General features: G+C 41.7%; 1 protein-coding gene across 10 annotated transcripts in view; it reads right to left on the reverse strand.

The window, feature by feature from the left end:
- The window catches only part of cadpsb (Ca2+-dependent activator protein for secretion b), a 79,691-nt gene extending 72,956 nt beyond the window's left edge, over window positions 1-6,735 (reverse strand). For all 10 annotated transcript variants that reach the window (XM_074645789.1, XM_074645762.1, XM_074645753.1 and 7 more), the window contains exon 1: window positions 5,995-6,735. In XM_074645789.1, coding sequence (XP_074501890.1) covers window positions 5,995-6,327 — 333 coding nt within the window. In that variant the 5' untranslated portion in view covers window positions 6,328-6,735. The remainder of the gene's footprint in view (window positions 1-5,994) is intronic.
- Window positions 6,736-17,539: the final 10,804 nt, after the last annotated feature.

The raw sequence follows: 17,539 nt of genomic DNA on the forward strand, positions 1-17,539 counted from the left end.
GTGCAAGCACTCTGTGGTGTAACATTTGCATTTCTGCAGCTATTTTCGTCAACATGATTGCCCTGTGTGCATATATCAGGTCACAGGACTGGATTACTCAAATGCACGCGGCACATATGAGTCACTTTGACTCTGACTGTGATTGCTGCCTTCAAAGTAGTCAAACCTTTGGGAGAATATGTCGGTATTCCAACAGATAAGATCTTAGCCTTCCCTCCTGGTTATATGCAGGCGGAGGAGTTGTTTAATTTGTGAAGCTGTGATTTGTTACACGCTGCTGCACAGATTGTAGGTGAGGGGGTATTTCGCCTGCTGCTTTTCAGCTGTTACCCCTTTGGAATCCACTTTTATATCCATACCACTGAAGAAACGCCTTTTATTCTTCAATAGTGTTGCTGGAATGCGCTAAAACAGCAGCAGGTTTCTGACATGTTTTATTGTTAACTCAAAGCTTGACTTTGACACCGACTGCGAAGCTTCTTTTATAGTGAAAGGATGCCTTTTTTCAGGCAGTACACCATTTAGAGATCTTACATAATAATGCAAATCATTTCAATGTCATACTTGAACTCCCCATTTACTGCCGCTTTCCTTTTTGTCCACATGACTGTGTGTTTCATGAACGTTATGAGCTCAGGCAGATCTGTGTATCTACATGTTGGTTGTTCACATATAATCTTGCAGAATGTCTGATTTTGCTCGAGGAAGACAGGAGAAATAAGGGGCAATGACGTAAGAGACAAAGTCTATACACATCACCATTTTTAAAACCATACAGTGCACAAAAACATTAACCGTTATTGAAAATCCTTACACCAGAGAGAATTCGTATTAATGTTTTAATGTTACTAATTTTACTCATGCCTCTTCCAATGATGTCAGTTTAATCTGCCTCTCTCTGTCAGCTCCTTCTTCTAGTTTTCCATCCTCAGATCTATTATATCACCATGGTCATCCACTGAATAAATGTATAGACAGTCATAAGGTCTGGGGAGATTCAATAACTATACTGTGATTGTCTATGCACACATATCTTTTAGTGTTTATTATCTCTTTTCCTGGTGTCTAAATTGGTTCACAATAAGCCTTCGTGACCTAAAGATAACTTCACCATTCACTTTTATATTTATATTTTATATATGCTACTCTTACCACTATTTGTCCTGGCAAGACATTGTTACTCGTTCTTGTCAAGTCTTATTGGGTATGGTCTGTTCCAAATACAGTTGTCATTAAAAACATTAAGTACAACAGTTTTTGCATTTGCAAGGCAATTATTATTATTAAGATGTAAGAACATGATAGGAATCCCAGTCCATGTAAAACCAATTCTCAATGGGACACCCGAATCCTTTGCCAGGCTCAGCACTAAACACCAAAGAAGCAAACTTCATCCAAGGATCTCTGATTTGCATTTCAGTCTACTTCACATTCATATCACAGAGCCTGCTGCACAATTCGCAGCTCCTCTCCCTCAGAGCATCAACGGGCTACTGTACGGTATTAAAATGCTGAGCCAAGAGGCACTCTATTAAGGAGGCCTGCTGGCAGGTGAGTTGATTGGGTCAGATTATCTTCTGGGCATCACACTTTCTAATTGAAAAAAATCCTGAACCCAGGATATTATTCAATTCTGAAATATACATTCATGGTGATCTAGAGATGCATATGGGTTTGATTTCTCAGGTTTTGTTTTTAGCAGTTTGACTGCATGAAAACTTCCATTTAGGATTCAAATCTGCATTACACAAAAATATCAGAGCTTTTTCAATTTTTTGTTAGGTTGTGCTTATAACCTAACATTCAACACATTGTCATCCCAACTCGTCACATACTGACGCTTTGTCAGGACCCCTTGGCGTCACTTTCTAGCGCACTGGGTAGCCCAGCGCGTCAAAATATGACGCTCCACTACGGTCGAAGTAAACACGTGGTTCATGACGTGAATTTGAACAAAAACACTTGCTTAGGTTTAGGCAACAAAACCACTTAATTAGGTTTAGGAAATAACATGATGGTTTTGCTTAAAATTACTATGTTTGTCAAGTAAAAATGAAACTTAATGTTGTGAACACAAAGATGTTTTTTGGACCCGCCCGCCCATTGTGTGTTCTTTTGCTCCATCGCCACGCACCACCACCACTCTGAGCGTTTAATATTGCTGCAGATGGGTTTACATTTTGGCTACTTGAAAGCTTGTTGCGTCTCATACAGACGCTAAAGGGTGACTTGTGCATCGGTCGCCGAAAAGTGTGACCAAGAGTCAGTATTTGGTGCCCTGGGAATGAGAACGGGCTGAACATGACTGAGAGAGTCTATAGCCATGTTTGTGATTTTGTGAGGCTGTATTTACTTGCTGGAAGCACAGCAGTGCTATGAGCTAACATTTACATCAGCGTGCTAACATGCTCACAATGACAATGCTAATGTTCACCATCTTAGTTCAGTGTGTTATGATGCTAACATTTGCGAATTAGCACAGAACAAAAGTGTTAGTAGTTAGCAGGTTAAACCAAACTGCTGGAAAAACTAAACTTTTAACCTGATGGCTCTGGATGAAATGTCATAAGTTATTATAATTTGTCCTGAGGTGAGCATGAATGTCTGTACCAAATTTCATGACAATCCCTGCAGTTGCTTACACATTTCGCTCAAAACCACAAAAATGTCAACCTCATGGTGGCACTAAAGGAAAAGTCATAGGATCTCCAAAGTCTTTAGGATTCAACATCTGGGAACCATGAATGTCTGTGCAAAGGTTTGTGCCAATCCATCTACTACATGTTGAGATATTTCACTAGATAAGTGGAAACTTTGAACTGTTGGTGGAAACAGATGAACTCAAGGGTTCGCCAACATCAACAGGCTTCATCCTCTGGGGACAATGAATGAAAACCTTATGGCATCAATCAAATAGTCTGTGAGACAAGGCTGTAGTTACGTCCAACTTAATTGAGTCCAAGACCAGGTTCAGTTGAGTCCAAATCAGTCAAAAGGAAGTCGAGACCAAGTCAAAACAATATTAATCTATCATGTAAAATCAAACTAATCAATGCATAGAATTTTGGTTGGAGGATCATTACAGGTTTCTACGGGTATGTAAAGGAAGAGGCGGAGGGGTATTTTTTTATTCACGCATCATGTTGGTAGAATCAGGCCTGTACAAATGACCCCGAATCAGCAGCCAAGAACAACTTGACCAGTTCTCAATAGCCGAGCCAGAGACCAAGACAATCCTGAGTCCAACAAGGCATGGGACCAAGACAAGTGCAAGACTTCAAAAAAGTGGTTTCGAGACCGAACTCAAAACCGAGACCGGACTCGAGTACTACAGCCCTGCCGTGAGATATTTCAGTCAGAACCAAAGTGGTGATCTAACCAACAGACCAAACAACCGACAACATGTTGTTCAATTTCATTTCAAAACACTCTACCGCCATCGTGACCTTGCCTTCTGAATCATCCGTCATGTTTAATTCCTCCGTGCACACAGTTTAGGCAGCTTACTGCCATTAAATGAAGCAGGATTTTGCAATCAGGACAATTCACAATGATGCCATAATTCCATGAATTACACCAATACAATTCTGTGAATAACCTCAATGGTTTACTTACGACATGTTCAGGGAGGGAGCCACCCATTAGTGTAAGTATGTCCCAGGACAATTAGCCTGCACGCAAACACGTCACCATCAGTCAAATATGCAAATGCACTCGACCAACATTTGAACGGCAGTAGTATGCTACCGCTTGTGATGACATCTTTCAGACTGAGCGAGAAAACATTTTCCCTCGCCCCTCTAACGGAAGCCTGCTACTGCCCTATTGTGTTACCCTTTCACAAGGTTATACATTTCAAGAAGCAGCAGTGGAGCTCGCCTTCTCTGCAGCCTGGCCTGTTTCTCTGTGATAGCCCATCACTGTGCCAGAGCTTCTAATAACGGATTATCATGGAGCTGCTCCACATGTTTCGCTCAGGCCTTTAAGTCTTTTCATTACAGAAATTGCTTCATCATATTTCTGTGACTAATCTATAATAGCGAAAAATGGGTACCGTAATAGGCTACATATTAAATTGTGCAGCCAAACGGTGTGAGGAGTTTCCTTAATAAATTATTGTTTACGGACGTCTGAAGAGCCCACACATTCAAGGGAGGTTCATGGCGGAGGGGGAATCTAGAGAAAATATCAGACCAATGTTGAATAGTCTTTCTTTAATAGTGTATTTTGTGATAAATATTTTCTTTATAAACACACAAGACAGAAATATAATTAAATCACTACTGTTCAATGCTATGACACTGTAAACAGAATGTGCTCTCTGTTGTTAAATGTTTCCGTGTAATTAATTATTTCCTTTCAGTGTCAAATCAAACCAATTAATATGTGTTACAAAAAAAAGACTATAGACTTGTTGTTATTTAATTCTGCACAATGTGTATAGTTCCTCTGAAGGGATTGTTTTAAGCCAAAGCAAATTTGGCCCAAATCATAGTCCCGAGGCAGACCGTAGGCAGACAGACACACTTTGATTTCCTGCTCTGACAGCAGGCATTGGATTGTTAGTCCGGATATTCACTCACCCACAGCAAAAGGACCGTGGCCGTCTCAGCTAGCAGATATGAAAGTGCATTACTAAGCGTGCATTAGACTGTAATCTACGCTGAGCGGGACTACAAACAAACAAATAGATGGAAACACTGTGGTTTATGCCTCCCACATGCACTTGTGCATGAGTCAGCAGAAAATAATTCAGACCATATGGCTTAAACTGTGTCCAGGAGAAGAGGAATTGTCTGCAGGTTAAATAAAAAAAAAAAACAGTCACCAAGCGCAATTTCCATAATACTGTTTACAGAGAGATACATGATCAGCTGTGTATTAACTGAGCTGAATGAATCCTCTGCAAGGTCCACACACTCTGTCTTGTGAGAAGAGAGCTGCTACTATTGAGCCATGTGATGATCAATGTTTTCACGATATATAAACAGCCCTACACACTAAACGTGCTGCATTTGTACCTTAATTAATTAAAACTGACATTGCAACCTTGGAGTTCAAACAGCAGATGGTCTATTTGCTGGTGTGACATACAAATCAAGGACAATAAACTGCAGGTCCACTGTCCTGACAATCAATCAATTCAACCTTCCTGTAGTACAGTAGAGCGTAGTGACTTTGACAGTAAGGACATCATGACCCAAAACTGGCTTCAGCATCAATGGAGCCTCACAGCAGCAGCAGCAGCAGCGTGAAGCCAGGACGTGGGCCTTGTCCCTTACTAGTACATTATATTAGAAAATACTTTAAATGTGTGGACATTTAATTTTTTTTTAATGCAATTAATTAACTGTAACCCCGTCGAGAGGAGCCAATCTCATCTGCAGAGGAGGAGAGGCTATTAAGCAACCCTCCTCCAGAGGTCTGTGCCTAAAAGTCACCTTGGGAGGCCAAATTGACGGGATAAGTGATGGCGCAAACCGGTTGGAATTGGGTATCTGCCAAGAATGGAAGGATGGAGATGGAGCCACACACATACAGCTGCATATCTGAAGGTGTAAAGATGTAGGCCAACAAGGACAATGCCGTTTTTAAAAATAAAAAAGCCACAACACCAGCATCTCTTGAACGTTCAATTCTAATAAGCTCTGAGATTGATCTCACTTATGAGCTTGTTGGATAGAGTAACATGGACTGCACTCAGTGTCTGCAGCTCTGCAGCAGCAGCCTATACACCATGTGTCTCTTTCACTATCCTCCTCTAGCTCCTGTCATGCTCTGAGGGGTTTCAACATTTTTGCGTCAAAAACAAACAAACAGTGGTTTCATGTACTGGGACTGTGCGCTATTGGATAGGCCTAGTGGCCAAAACCCCCCCTCCTCTTCCTCTGTGTGCTCTCTACCTTATGTAGGTCATCAATGACAGCATCTGCGATAGGCATTTCGTCAGCATGTGGTTATTAATGATGCCTTTTGCACTGAAGGGGCCCTTACCTTCTGCTGTCGCCTTGCCATATCTGTGGGCTGTTTGGCATTGAATGGGTACGCGACGCATCGCATCACAAACACATACAACTGCAGCTTCTTTTTACGGTCTTCCTCCTCCCTCTGCATCTTCTCCAGGTCCTCCTTCTCCTCGCTGGCGGCCGACGGACTCGGGCTGGTCGGCCGGGCGCTGCTGCGGCTGCTGCTGGGCGCTAGTCCACCCGAGCTCTCGCTGGTCCTGCTCGGAGAGATGCGGGATCCGGCCTGAGGTGCCATCGCCTCTTTGCTCTCCTCCTCCACTATCCCATCAGATTCCTCCTCGCTGGACGACGGATCTAACATCTTGCTCTATAGAGGTGACGCGTCCTCTACAGATATCCTGACCTACTAAATGACTTTCTCTTCTCCTGATGTCCCCCAGATGATGTCTTTATCGGTGCCTGGATGATTTCATGAAGAAGAAGATGCCCGTGAAGTGAAGACAGGGATACAGGCCCTGGTTTGTACTCGCTCGCTGGGGGGATGTCAGCAGTACGAGTGGTGCTGGAGGAGGTTGAGCCTGAGCTTCACACTGAGCTTTTCTCCGCCTGCGCCGAGCACTCGTCGATGCTTACGTATTTTTCTGTGTTTTATTGGCCAGTCAGTGCTGCGGATGTGAGAGAGGGGGGAGGTGAGAAAGGCAGCGGAGGGGAGGAGCAGGGGCAGGGGGAGAGTAGTGCACAGCTGAGGGGAAGGAAGGAAAGGAAGGGAAAGGGAAAGGGAAAGGGAGGGAGGAAGGAGAGGAGGGAGGGGAGGAGAGGAGAGGAGAGGAGAGGAGAGGAGAGGAGAGGAGAGGAGAGGAGAGGAGAGGAGAGGAGCGCGGTGAAAGCGGCCGATGGCCTCTCCCTGGGTGCGCGGCGCGGAGGACGCAGCAGCGGCAGCGCGGTGGAGCGGTAGAGCTGTCCGCGGTGCTGAAACGCGGTGGAGCTGTCCGCGGTGCTGAAACGCGGTGGAGCTGTCCGCGGTGCTGAAACGCGGTGGAGCTGTCCGCGGTGCTGAAGCAGCGCACAGGAACAAACCAGAGAGAGTGAAGGATGCGCGACTCGTCCTCAATCTAACTGCAGTGGTACACACCTAAGATGGCTGCCACAGGATTTTTCTCTGATATTGTCACTGAAATGGGGCACGTTATTCAGTTCAACGGGATGCAGATTATAGCTGTGCGTAAAAATGTGTGATCCCGAGCCGCCCCGTGCCGTGCCGTGCCGTGCCGTGCTGTTTGGAGGGTTGGGTTGGTATATAGCCATGAACACTGAGCGCTGCTGCTGCTGCTCTCTCTCTGTCTGTCTGAAGGCTTCTGGTCCACAAATTGATTGTTGCAGCATGTGTGATGCTGGTTATCTCAACGCTGCAGACACACAAGCTCACAAGGTTCCTCTGCTAAATAAGAGATTTAGTATTCAAGATTTATGAAGAGAAATGTCCAACATACAGTGTTCATCTTTGATAAAATAACATAAAGCAAAGCCTGCGACTTGGTTGAATTGTGGTTTATTTAAATGTGATTGTATGACAGTAGAGCTGCAACGCTTAATTGAATCGATTAGTTGTCAACTATTAGATTAATCGCCAGCTATTTTGATAATCGATTAATCGGTTTGAGTAATTCTTTAAAGAAATTCTCTGATGCCAGCTCCTCTGTGACAGTAAACTGAATATCTTTGAGTTGTGGACAAAACCAGACATTTGAGGACGTCCTCTTGGGCTTCTGAGAACACAGATTTTCACCTTTTTTTGACATTTTATAGACCAAACAACTGATCGATTAATCGAGAAAATAATAGACGGATAAATCAACAATGAAAATAACCGTTAGTTGCAGCCCTATGAACATACAGTGTTAATTTTTGATAAAATAACATAAAGCAAAGCCCGTGATTTGGTTGAATTATAGTATATTTAAATATGACATTAGATGACAGTGTTGTAAAACTTCAGGATATCAAAGTGTGATTTGCTTCACTGTGTAATAAAGTGGTCAGATGACCTACAACACCACAATACTACAGTGCAAACAGACCACATTTACATGACACATGGTTTTGCAAAACTCATTTTGTGCTTGTGAAGACAAAAATTGGCAACTGTTCTCACTCTACTTTTATGTCATTATACAATCTTGAAAATTTTGGGGGAAAAAAACATTAAATATTCTTGATTGGACCAGTATTTAAAAAAAATAACCTTCATAGGTCCTGTTGTTTTTTTATGTGTTGACATCACTTTGCTAATCCAAAACACTGAGTTGGCAGATTAAGAAGGTCGCCTATTAGCCAACATGACAGAGAAAATGCAAAGACTACTTTGATTTGTTGATTCTTTTTTAGAAAATTATATGACACAGTAGGACAGCTGTGACTGAAGGTCACACCTGCTTTCTGACCCCTAACCAGAAGCCCTTTTGACCTAATTAAACTGACAAATCAGTGTTGGCCTAGATGAATTAAGAGAGACACAACCATCGACATCTACTGAACATATGTATGGATGGATTACTGAACGGGCCTACCGGGCACAAGCCCAGGCGTCCAAGGGGTCAGGGGTCCTGACTCACAGAATGTCGCAGAATGTAGAATAGATGCAAAACGACTATAAGGATACGTAAAATGACCAAACAGAGCCCCCAAATTTCTACAAAAAGACGCAAAACAACTAGGAATAGATGCAAAACCACCACAAAAAGATGCAAAAGACCACAAAGAGATGTTAAATGATTACAAGTAGACTCTTTGAGTTTGGATGTTCCTATGTAGACAGGGTGGGGGGCCTGTTACATGTCTGAGCCCAGGAACCCATTGTCTCATAATCTGTCCATGAACACATTATTATTATTATTATTATTATTATTATTATTATTATTATTATTATTATTATTATTATTATTATTATTGTTATTACCTGTAGACATGGGGATACATTTTAGAGATTTTCGCCACAGCTATCTAATAATCCCCTTCTAACTGTATCGCCGTAGAAACCCAATGCTCATAATAATGAGACATTATAAAAAGGATGCCGACTAAACAACATACTGGAGTCGATGATTATATCTCCCCCTGCTGATGAGATTTTTTAAGAGCTTGTGCAGTTGGTCTGACTGCCTCGTCCTGCTGCTGATTGGACATCTCTTTCCATTTTCCACATTTTGGTTTATGACTTGTTAAAATTAAGCAATATCTGCTTACGACTCTTTGTCACAGGTTGCACGAGTCTATAAGTTGGGAGCTGTTCAACCAAAAAGTGATATATCCTTCTCATATTGTTACACTTGAAACATAATTTGTGTAACAGCAATATATTCTTTAAATTCGATTTTGTTAATCATCTCATGATTTATCTTGTGTCCCCACAGGTTGGGAACCATTGCTCTACTGTCACGCACTAACCTGCCTGCTATCATACATATAGGTGAGATCAATTAGTCTCTGACTGGCAGCATGGCATTTGCTGCTTCAGTGCCAAAATGTAATTTTTTTCATTTATTGATCCCCCCAACATCGAACCTATCACCCTCGCAATGCAAATGTAACCTATCGTCTCCCATTAAGTCCAGTGCACCCAGCAAACTACACAGGCAACTTAATGTGAGCCCAGATGTTTCCCATTTACATAAATTTGAAGTCATTTAATTAAACATAACTTAGAGGGACAGCGTGTAGGATTTGGCAACATCTAGTGGTGTGGTTGCAGATTGCAACCAGCTGAGTACCCCTCCGCTCACTCCTCCTTTTTCACTCTCCAAGACAACGTGAGCCATCGAGTGCAAAACCGTGGTACCGCCGTTCGCCTCGCTCATTGGTCATCCTTGATATAATAACCCTACTTTTGGAGAAACTGAAGTCAGATGGCAGCTGGCATTCTAAGGTAACGAAAACATTCTTAGTTTCAGGTGACAATGAAAACATAGTTTTAAATATGATATTCAATTTCTGCTAATAGATCCCCCGAAATGTTGCACACTGTTCCTTTAACGCTGGGAGATGCACTATATTAGTACAATAGAACCTAAAATAATGAACGTAATTAAAACCTGATTTTCACACAGGGCCCATCAGATCAAACCTGTAAGATGTCATTCTTTACAATGAATGTCATTCTGGTCGAAACCATTTCAGATTTATGATTGAGGTTAGGCTTATTTTCCCCTTTTATTACCACTCACGTCACCCCTCTGACCCTCCATTGTGTTCACCTCCCCCACCATCATGGTGCTCACAGTACCAGCACCCATGACAGCCTTTATAAACTCAGCATGCACAGCGGATGAGCAGGCCTGCCTACTTCAAGATTAAATTGAATCTGACAGCTGGACTGACGAGCTGCTAGTCCAGATGTTCCTTATGCATCTGACCAGGAAATTCCCTGCAGGTAACCACGCTTTCAAGGACTCCTCATCTCCAGTTTTACTCCAGTGGATCTCCTGTTGCCCTTACTTGACATTTAATAGTCCTCCTTTATTTTTTTACCGACACAGCTTGCCCTTGAGGATTCTCAGCATGTTTGCCTTTGTTCCCCATAGCCCTCAGCTCGTTAGATTCTCAACAGGCCGCTGCCAGTGCCTGATGGGTGAGACCCCTCAGTTTTCTACCACAGCACACTCTTGAGATCCCTCCGAGAAGTCTAGCACTATCCTCAGCAACGGAACTCTCCAAACCTTTTAAACATTAATAATTGACTGATGTTCTCTGCCCCGCGCTTCTACTTCAACTAGAGAGTGTATACATTAAATGTTGATGTTCTTCAGCGTAGCACAACACAAAGGGCGGTGTGGGAAAATAACTACAAGTTTTGTCGTGCAGCTGTTTGTTTGTGTTTTAAGGAGAGAATGCTTGCCTTTTTGTGGTAAATGTCCATTGTCAGACTCGTGTTCATGAAGTTCAGAAAACAATCTCACGATAACGTCCAGTAAACACCTGTTCATCTCCACATGCTGATGAAGATGAAGGTCATGTGATATGGTTAAAAGCTCCAGAACAGCTGCTATAAATAAACCTTGTTAGGAGATTGTTTTCTCAACTGCTGTTTCCAAGGTCAATAATGAACTTAGCTTTTAAATCAACATGGGTGACTGGTCCTTAAACCTGCAATAACAGATTTTTTTGGCCACTTAAGGGCAGAAGAAACAAGTTGTGGACGCAACATCGACATATTACCACCTTTTAAAGGTGTAATACTGGCGACATCTAGCGGTGAGATTGCAGATTGCAACATCTACCGTGTGCCAAGCGTGTAGGAGAACTACGGTGGCCGGCGTAAAAATACGATTGGCCCTCTCTAGAGCTGTTGTAAGAGTAGCGTAGGACATTTGGAGAATAGCAGAGACAGTGCTTACAGTGTGTGTGTACCTGGGAACTGAGTGCTGAAGCAAGAGAGAGAGAGCGGCGGCCAATGTGTGTGAGCGAACAAGTGAGCTAGTGGAGCAGAAGAGAGAGTTATTTTAGCTCTGAGAATATCAGGTGAATGTACGGTGGAAGTTGCAGTTTGTGCAGGAATAAATGCTGAAGCTCCTCAAGACCAACAGAGATTTCCTGTGTCTTGTTTCCTGGCGGCTGAGTGGAGTAACGGGGGTGAACTCCGGAGCGAGTAACTTTATTGACTCCGGCTCAAGCTTAGCAAAGTTAACACAGTGGTTTGTCCGTTCTGGGCTACTGTAGAAACATGGTGAACTTCCATAGAGAGGACCCGCTCCGTATGTAGATATAAGCGGCTCATTCTAAGGTAACAAAAACACAACAACTCTTATTTTCAAGTGCTTACACACTAAATAAAACATACATATTAATATTATATGGCAGTTCTGCCAATAGATCCCCCTAATAGTTACACACTGGTCCTTTAAGTTGATATGAAAAATAGTTGCCTATTTACACAGACAGCAGATATGGAGCAACATTAGCATTCATTTGGAGTCATGTTTGTGTCCGCCAGACAAATGTAAGCCAATATTCACTTGTAGCTCTGTTTTGGTCCCTTCCATCTCCTGAGGGAAAATATCTGTATCTTCAGCTGTTAAACGCTCCACTATGTTCACCAGCTAGTCGCTAACTTTGTTTATTACACAGCTGTGTTGAATACTCGATTCTGATTGGTCAATCACGGCGTTCTGCGGTCTGTAAGTTCTGTATAGCAGGCCATTGCTAGGGGCACGGCTCTTGTGGCACAGTTTTTGTGTCAAAATATTGATTTCTGAAGTAAGTAGCCGTGTAATAAGCGGGATAATGTACAGCTAGCGGGCCATTGTTGTGAAAGAATCCCCTTCAGGGACACCCCGACGGGACAGTCTCTCATCGCCCTGAAGGGGATTCTTTCACAACATGACCGGCTCGCTGTACATTATCCCTTACCTATTTGCCGTTTGGGGCTGGGCAGTCAGTTTTTTGAGCGACTGAATACAGCGAATGAGAAACAATGAGCTGAAAGACACTACAACTACAGCAACAGTGCTGACAGAGCTGGCTGGCTCGGCTATGTCAACAAAGTACAGAGAAGCTCAGATTACAACACACACAGAGGGAGAGAGACTTCATTCTCTGCTCAGGTAGACATTACTTCTCTATATCTTTATATAGACAATAGTTGTTTGCTGCTTTATTGATGCTCTGGATATCATATAGAGACTCTTTAAGGTGATGTCCCTTTAAAGGGACAGCGTGTAGGATTTGGCGGCATCTAGTGATGTGGTTGCAGATTGCAACCAACTTAGTACCCCTCCGCTCACTCCTCCCTTTCCAAGAGTGGGGTAATGTGAGCGGCCAAGTGCAAAACCATGGTAACGCCATTCGCCTCGCTCAGAGGCCATCCGTACCATAATAACATTACTTTAGGAGCAACGGAATACAGACGGCGGCTGGCGGTACCACAGTTTTGCACTCTGTTACTCTGTCACGTTACCGCAATTTCACAAGCGTGTCGGAGAACTACGGTGGCCTTCAGGTTACGTAAAAATGAGAAAGGCTCTCTCTAGAGCCAGTGTTTGGTTTGTCCGTTCTGGGCTACTGTAAACATGCAACATGGACTCTGTGACCTGCTCCCTATGTAAATATGAAGGGCTCATTCTAAGCTAACGAAAACACAACAATTCTTAGTTTAAGGTGATAATACACTAATGAAAACATAGTTATGAATATTATATTCCGTTTCTGCTAATAGATCCCCCGAAATGTTACACACTGTTCCTTTAATAAAAGGTGACGTTATATTTAGTCATATGATCACTTGAAAGCAACTTAATGACTTTATGTACACTCACAAATATCAACATATCTGTCAAATAAATGTTAACGGAAATAAAGAAGCTGTTGAATATGTTCAACCTGGAGAAATATACTGTATATATACTATACTAGATATACCACACACTAGATATTTGACTGTGATCATCAGATGAATCATTTGAACTTCCCCTGACCCTACCCTTGAAATGAATTATTGATTGAAGTCATACTCTATGGAGACCCCCCTGACTTCATCATCACACCTGAGTATCATTTTAACTGTCTTTTTTTTTTTCATTAATTCTGTCCCTAAGAAATTGAAAACTATAAAGAATACAAGAACCAGAGTCAAAGGAAAACATGGTATCATAAAACCCACGCAACATAGAAGCAATAAAAACACACTGGAGTCACTGGTTTGTGCTTCGACGTGTTCCTGCGTGTGTCTTTTGCACACAGACATGCGAGTGTCTTTGGAGAGTTGACACAGACGGCGTATGTAAAGCACACAGCGATGAACCAGACAGTGAAACATAACAGAATAACGGCATGATGATATATTTATGACTTCCCTCCCTTCGTTCTCTTCTTTTATAAATCCGTCCTGCCACTCAGTACAGTATATGCACAGAGCATGTTTATTTTATTCAGTATATATTCTTAAAGAGTGTCAGAGAGAGAGAGAGAGAGAGAGAGAGAGAGAGATGTGAAATGTGATTAATTTACTCTTTTTAGATTTAGTGTTTAGTCATCAGATCTGGGTTCAACCGCATTTTAAAAACAGTTTAAGAAAGGGTTTGTCAGAGTGAAAGTGACGCACGCACACACACTTACATACACACATGCACACAGAGGCTCAGGGCTTCTCTGGAGTTAGCCGAGGAGCTCTTTGAAATATTTAAATGCTGGGAGCGTTTTTAATGTGAGATTGATGGAATAGGGTCAGTGTCAGCATTGCAGCTATACTACATAGCTGTTTCACAGAGGGCTTCACACCCAGCACATATACTGTAGGATGACATTTTCACCAGGAATGTGTGGACATCCTGAGTAACTGGCATTTAAAGATATGCGTGGTAACAGACGTTTTTAGATTTTTTTTTCATGTGAAATTGACTGGATATATGGATTGCAGTGGAGTGTAACTGTTTAAAGCGGAGATGGGTATTAATTGGCTTTAAGGAGAAGCCCGTTTTTGGAGAAATTACCAATCTGTGCAAATCCTTTTACGTAACACAGCTTCTCATATTTTTTTCAAATGCAAAAATAGAAAACCAAATTCTGATATTTCCATGTTCCTCTTTGACATTAAGCTTGCAGTGAATTTGAGGTGGCATCCAAACAGGTGTTTCATCTGTTTTACATTTTCTCTTGACATCCTTTTGTGTAGAAATGCACCAACTTCTTTACTTACATGATATTTTTCCTTTTCTAAAAAAAGAGATGCAGTAGATAAAATTAACTCTATGTGTTTATAATTTCAGGCTACACTGGAATGATTTTTTTTAAACAAACATATATTGCATACAATCAGCCTTAACTAGGATTTGAAGTGGGCTTCAATCTTTGTTCTAGATTAGCCCCGGGCCAAAGGTGGTCACTATACAACACTATATCAACTCTTTGGACAGCCCATTTCCAGGTGGAGGCCTCATGAAAACCACCAGATTTATGCTTGTCTCTTCCTCCCACAGTTTTTCAGGGTAGAGATGATGCCAGAAAAAGATTCATTAATAATGCAGCGTGAGGCTGGAGCCTCAACACTTTAACATGACGAAAAAAAACCTACAGCTGTTGGACCAGCACAATCTTCTCATCAAGTGGGATGTATACGATTCATCCAATAAGTGCAGTGAGATGTGTTTAGCTTATTGTACCTGAAGGAAACACAACTGGATTTAGGAGAAATATCAAATGCAGTGAGAAAGTAGGAAGAGCTCATCACTGCAGCTCCAGAGAGTTTCCTCTCAATCAGCATAAAGCTCAGTACTGCCCTCTGCTGGCCAAATAATCGAACTGTGCTGGCCAAATAATCAAACAGTAGTTAAAGTAAGGTCTTTGGTACATTTATCGAATCATCCGAACATTAAGATTGTCTAAATGTTTAGCCATGTTTTCAGTACAACAGTGTACTCTAGTATTTTCTGATGTAAACTATGGCGAAGGTTTTGATGACTATGATTGAAAATGCACAAGGCTGCCCGTTCTCTTTGGGCATATATCAAATTCAACAGCACAAAGTTCTCTCAATACCCTGAGGAAGACTGTCTTGTTGAAACGCTGGTGAATTATTAAATCGTTTTTTGCATCGTGGCTACAAGTGTGTGACTATTTTCCTCTACACAAAGTTACACATTACTGTATGTTGGAGATTGATTGCAAGGGATTGGACAGGATTCACATTTGCTGTTTGTACTGTAATCCGTCATTGTGATACAGGAAAGAAAGAGACTAAACTGATTTACAGCACTGCATTGCATAAAGGAACAAAATACTAAATTTGAAATGTAAACATCTGAGCTATAGAAAACTGATTGATCTAACGTTTCACACATTCCCCTTCATTAACGAAAGTCAAGATTCACTTGAGAGCAATTCATCAATTCAGGACACATTTAGAAAAAAGAAAAGTCTAATAGAAATATATATAAAATATGCTTGACGGATTATGACAACTGGTTCAACCATGTTGCATGTCATGACGTATGTAATGCCTAGATGTTTTGCGAGGCTATTCAACAGGGAACCAGTATAATGCACTTTTATCAACATGATATAAGCTATTGATAATGTAGGAAACAGCAGATAAGTGCACATAATCATTGCATGATTGTACTAAAGTATTTGCAGTTTGTTCAAAAGAATGAGAAATTGTTTTATGATGTGCCCCAACGACTAGAGATGATGTGGAGGTTGAACAAGTAGTTTTGAGGATTTCATGTCTGATCTGAGAAATGTACCAAAGAGCCGAGCGGTCAATAAAATAGGTTTTTCAAAAATTGTGAATCACCGCAACCACGAGAGGTCCTTGAGCGTACAGTCATAAATGATATATATCTGGCTGATGGGTCCACACACACACACACGCACACGCACACGCACACACACGCACACGCACACGCACACGCACACGCACACGCACACACACACACACACACACATACACACACATACACACACACACGACTGAACTCTTGATCCATCCAGGCTTACGCCTAGCAGAGATACCAAATAAATAACGCTGTATTATTATAGATTAAGCTCCCAGCAGTATATAAAGTAATTAAAACAAGCTCCACCTCATTAATGCATCAATGAGACATAGACCAATAATATTACATTATTCTAAATGGGTCATTCTGCATGATGAGTACTTCTACTTTTGGTCCTTTAAGTATATTTTGATGCTACTACTTGTGCTTTTACTGAAGTAAGATTTTGAATGGGGGACTTTTACTCGTAAGAGTATTTTTCTGAGTACTCCCACCACTGCCCGCAACCTACCCAGCCCACTCTGTGCATCGTGTACTGTATATATACTCCGTCGCCTCCAGGTTCCCTGCTGTCCAGCGCAACTAGTACTCCTTTGCTGAAATACTTTGTGCAGCATGTACCATGTAAGCACAATATAATCTAAAATAGTAGAGCTCTTCAAGCTAGATTTTGACTCAGGGCCTCTCTACAAGTCCACAAAATGTTACAATTCAAATCAAATTACCAAAACCAACTAAGATACTGAAGGAGCCAAAATTGACTATACATAATAGAATTCAATATAACACAGTCTAAAGGAACGTAGAGGTTCAGACAGATTGGATTTTTGACTGTATTTTGAGAACGTTACAGGAATAATCTGTCAAACTTACAATTGGATCTACGCCCTTTTTTGTAGTTGTGAGTTATTCATGATAAAACAAGAACATCATTGAATATTTGAATATGAGTCCACATGCATCTCCACAGCTCTACTAGCCTCATTCATTAAAAAGACATTGGATGGGTATTTCAAAATAAAACTAGACTTCTGCACCTCATCATGGCTCTGTTTTCAGACTTTAAAAAATCTTTGGCCAATCACAGGTCATTTCAGAGAGAGAGCGTTCCTATTGGCTGTTCCTTCAACTGAGGCAGCTGTCAATCACTTGCGAACTCCGATCAAACGGTCAAACTAGGCAGCGCTGATCAAATATGAATCAATATTCTGTTACTGTAATGACTATTTCTCTCCTCAGATGTTGTCAGAAACATCTTGTAGTGTACTGTTTAGCTGTAAAATGAGAAAGTTTGCTTCGGCTGGTGGG

This window comes from Sebastes fasciatus, chromosome 1, assembly GCF_043250625.1.
Source record: "Sebastes fasciatus isolate fSebFas1 chromosome 1, fSebFas1.pri, whole genome shotgun sequence".
Lineage (NCBI taxonomy): Eukaryota > Metazoa > Chordata > Actinopteri > Perciformes > Sebastidae > Sebastes > Sebastes fasciatus.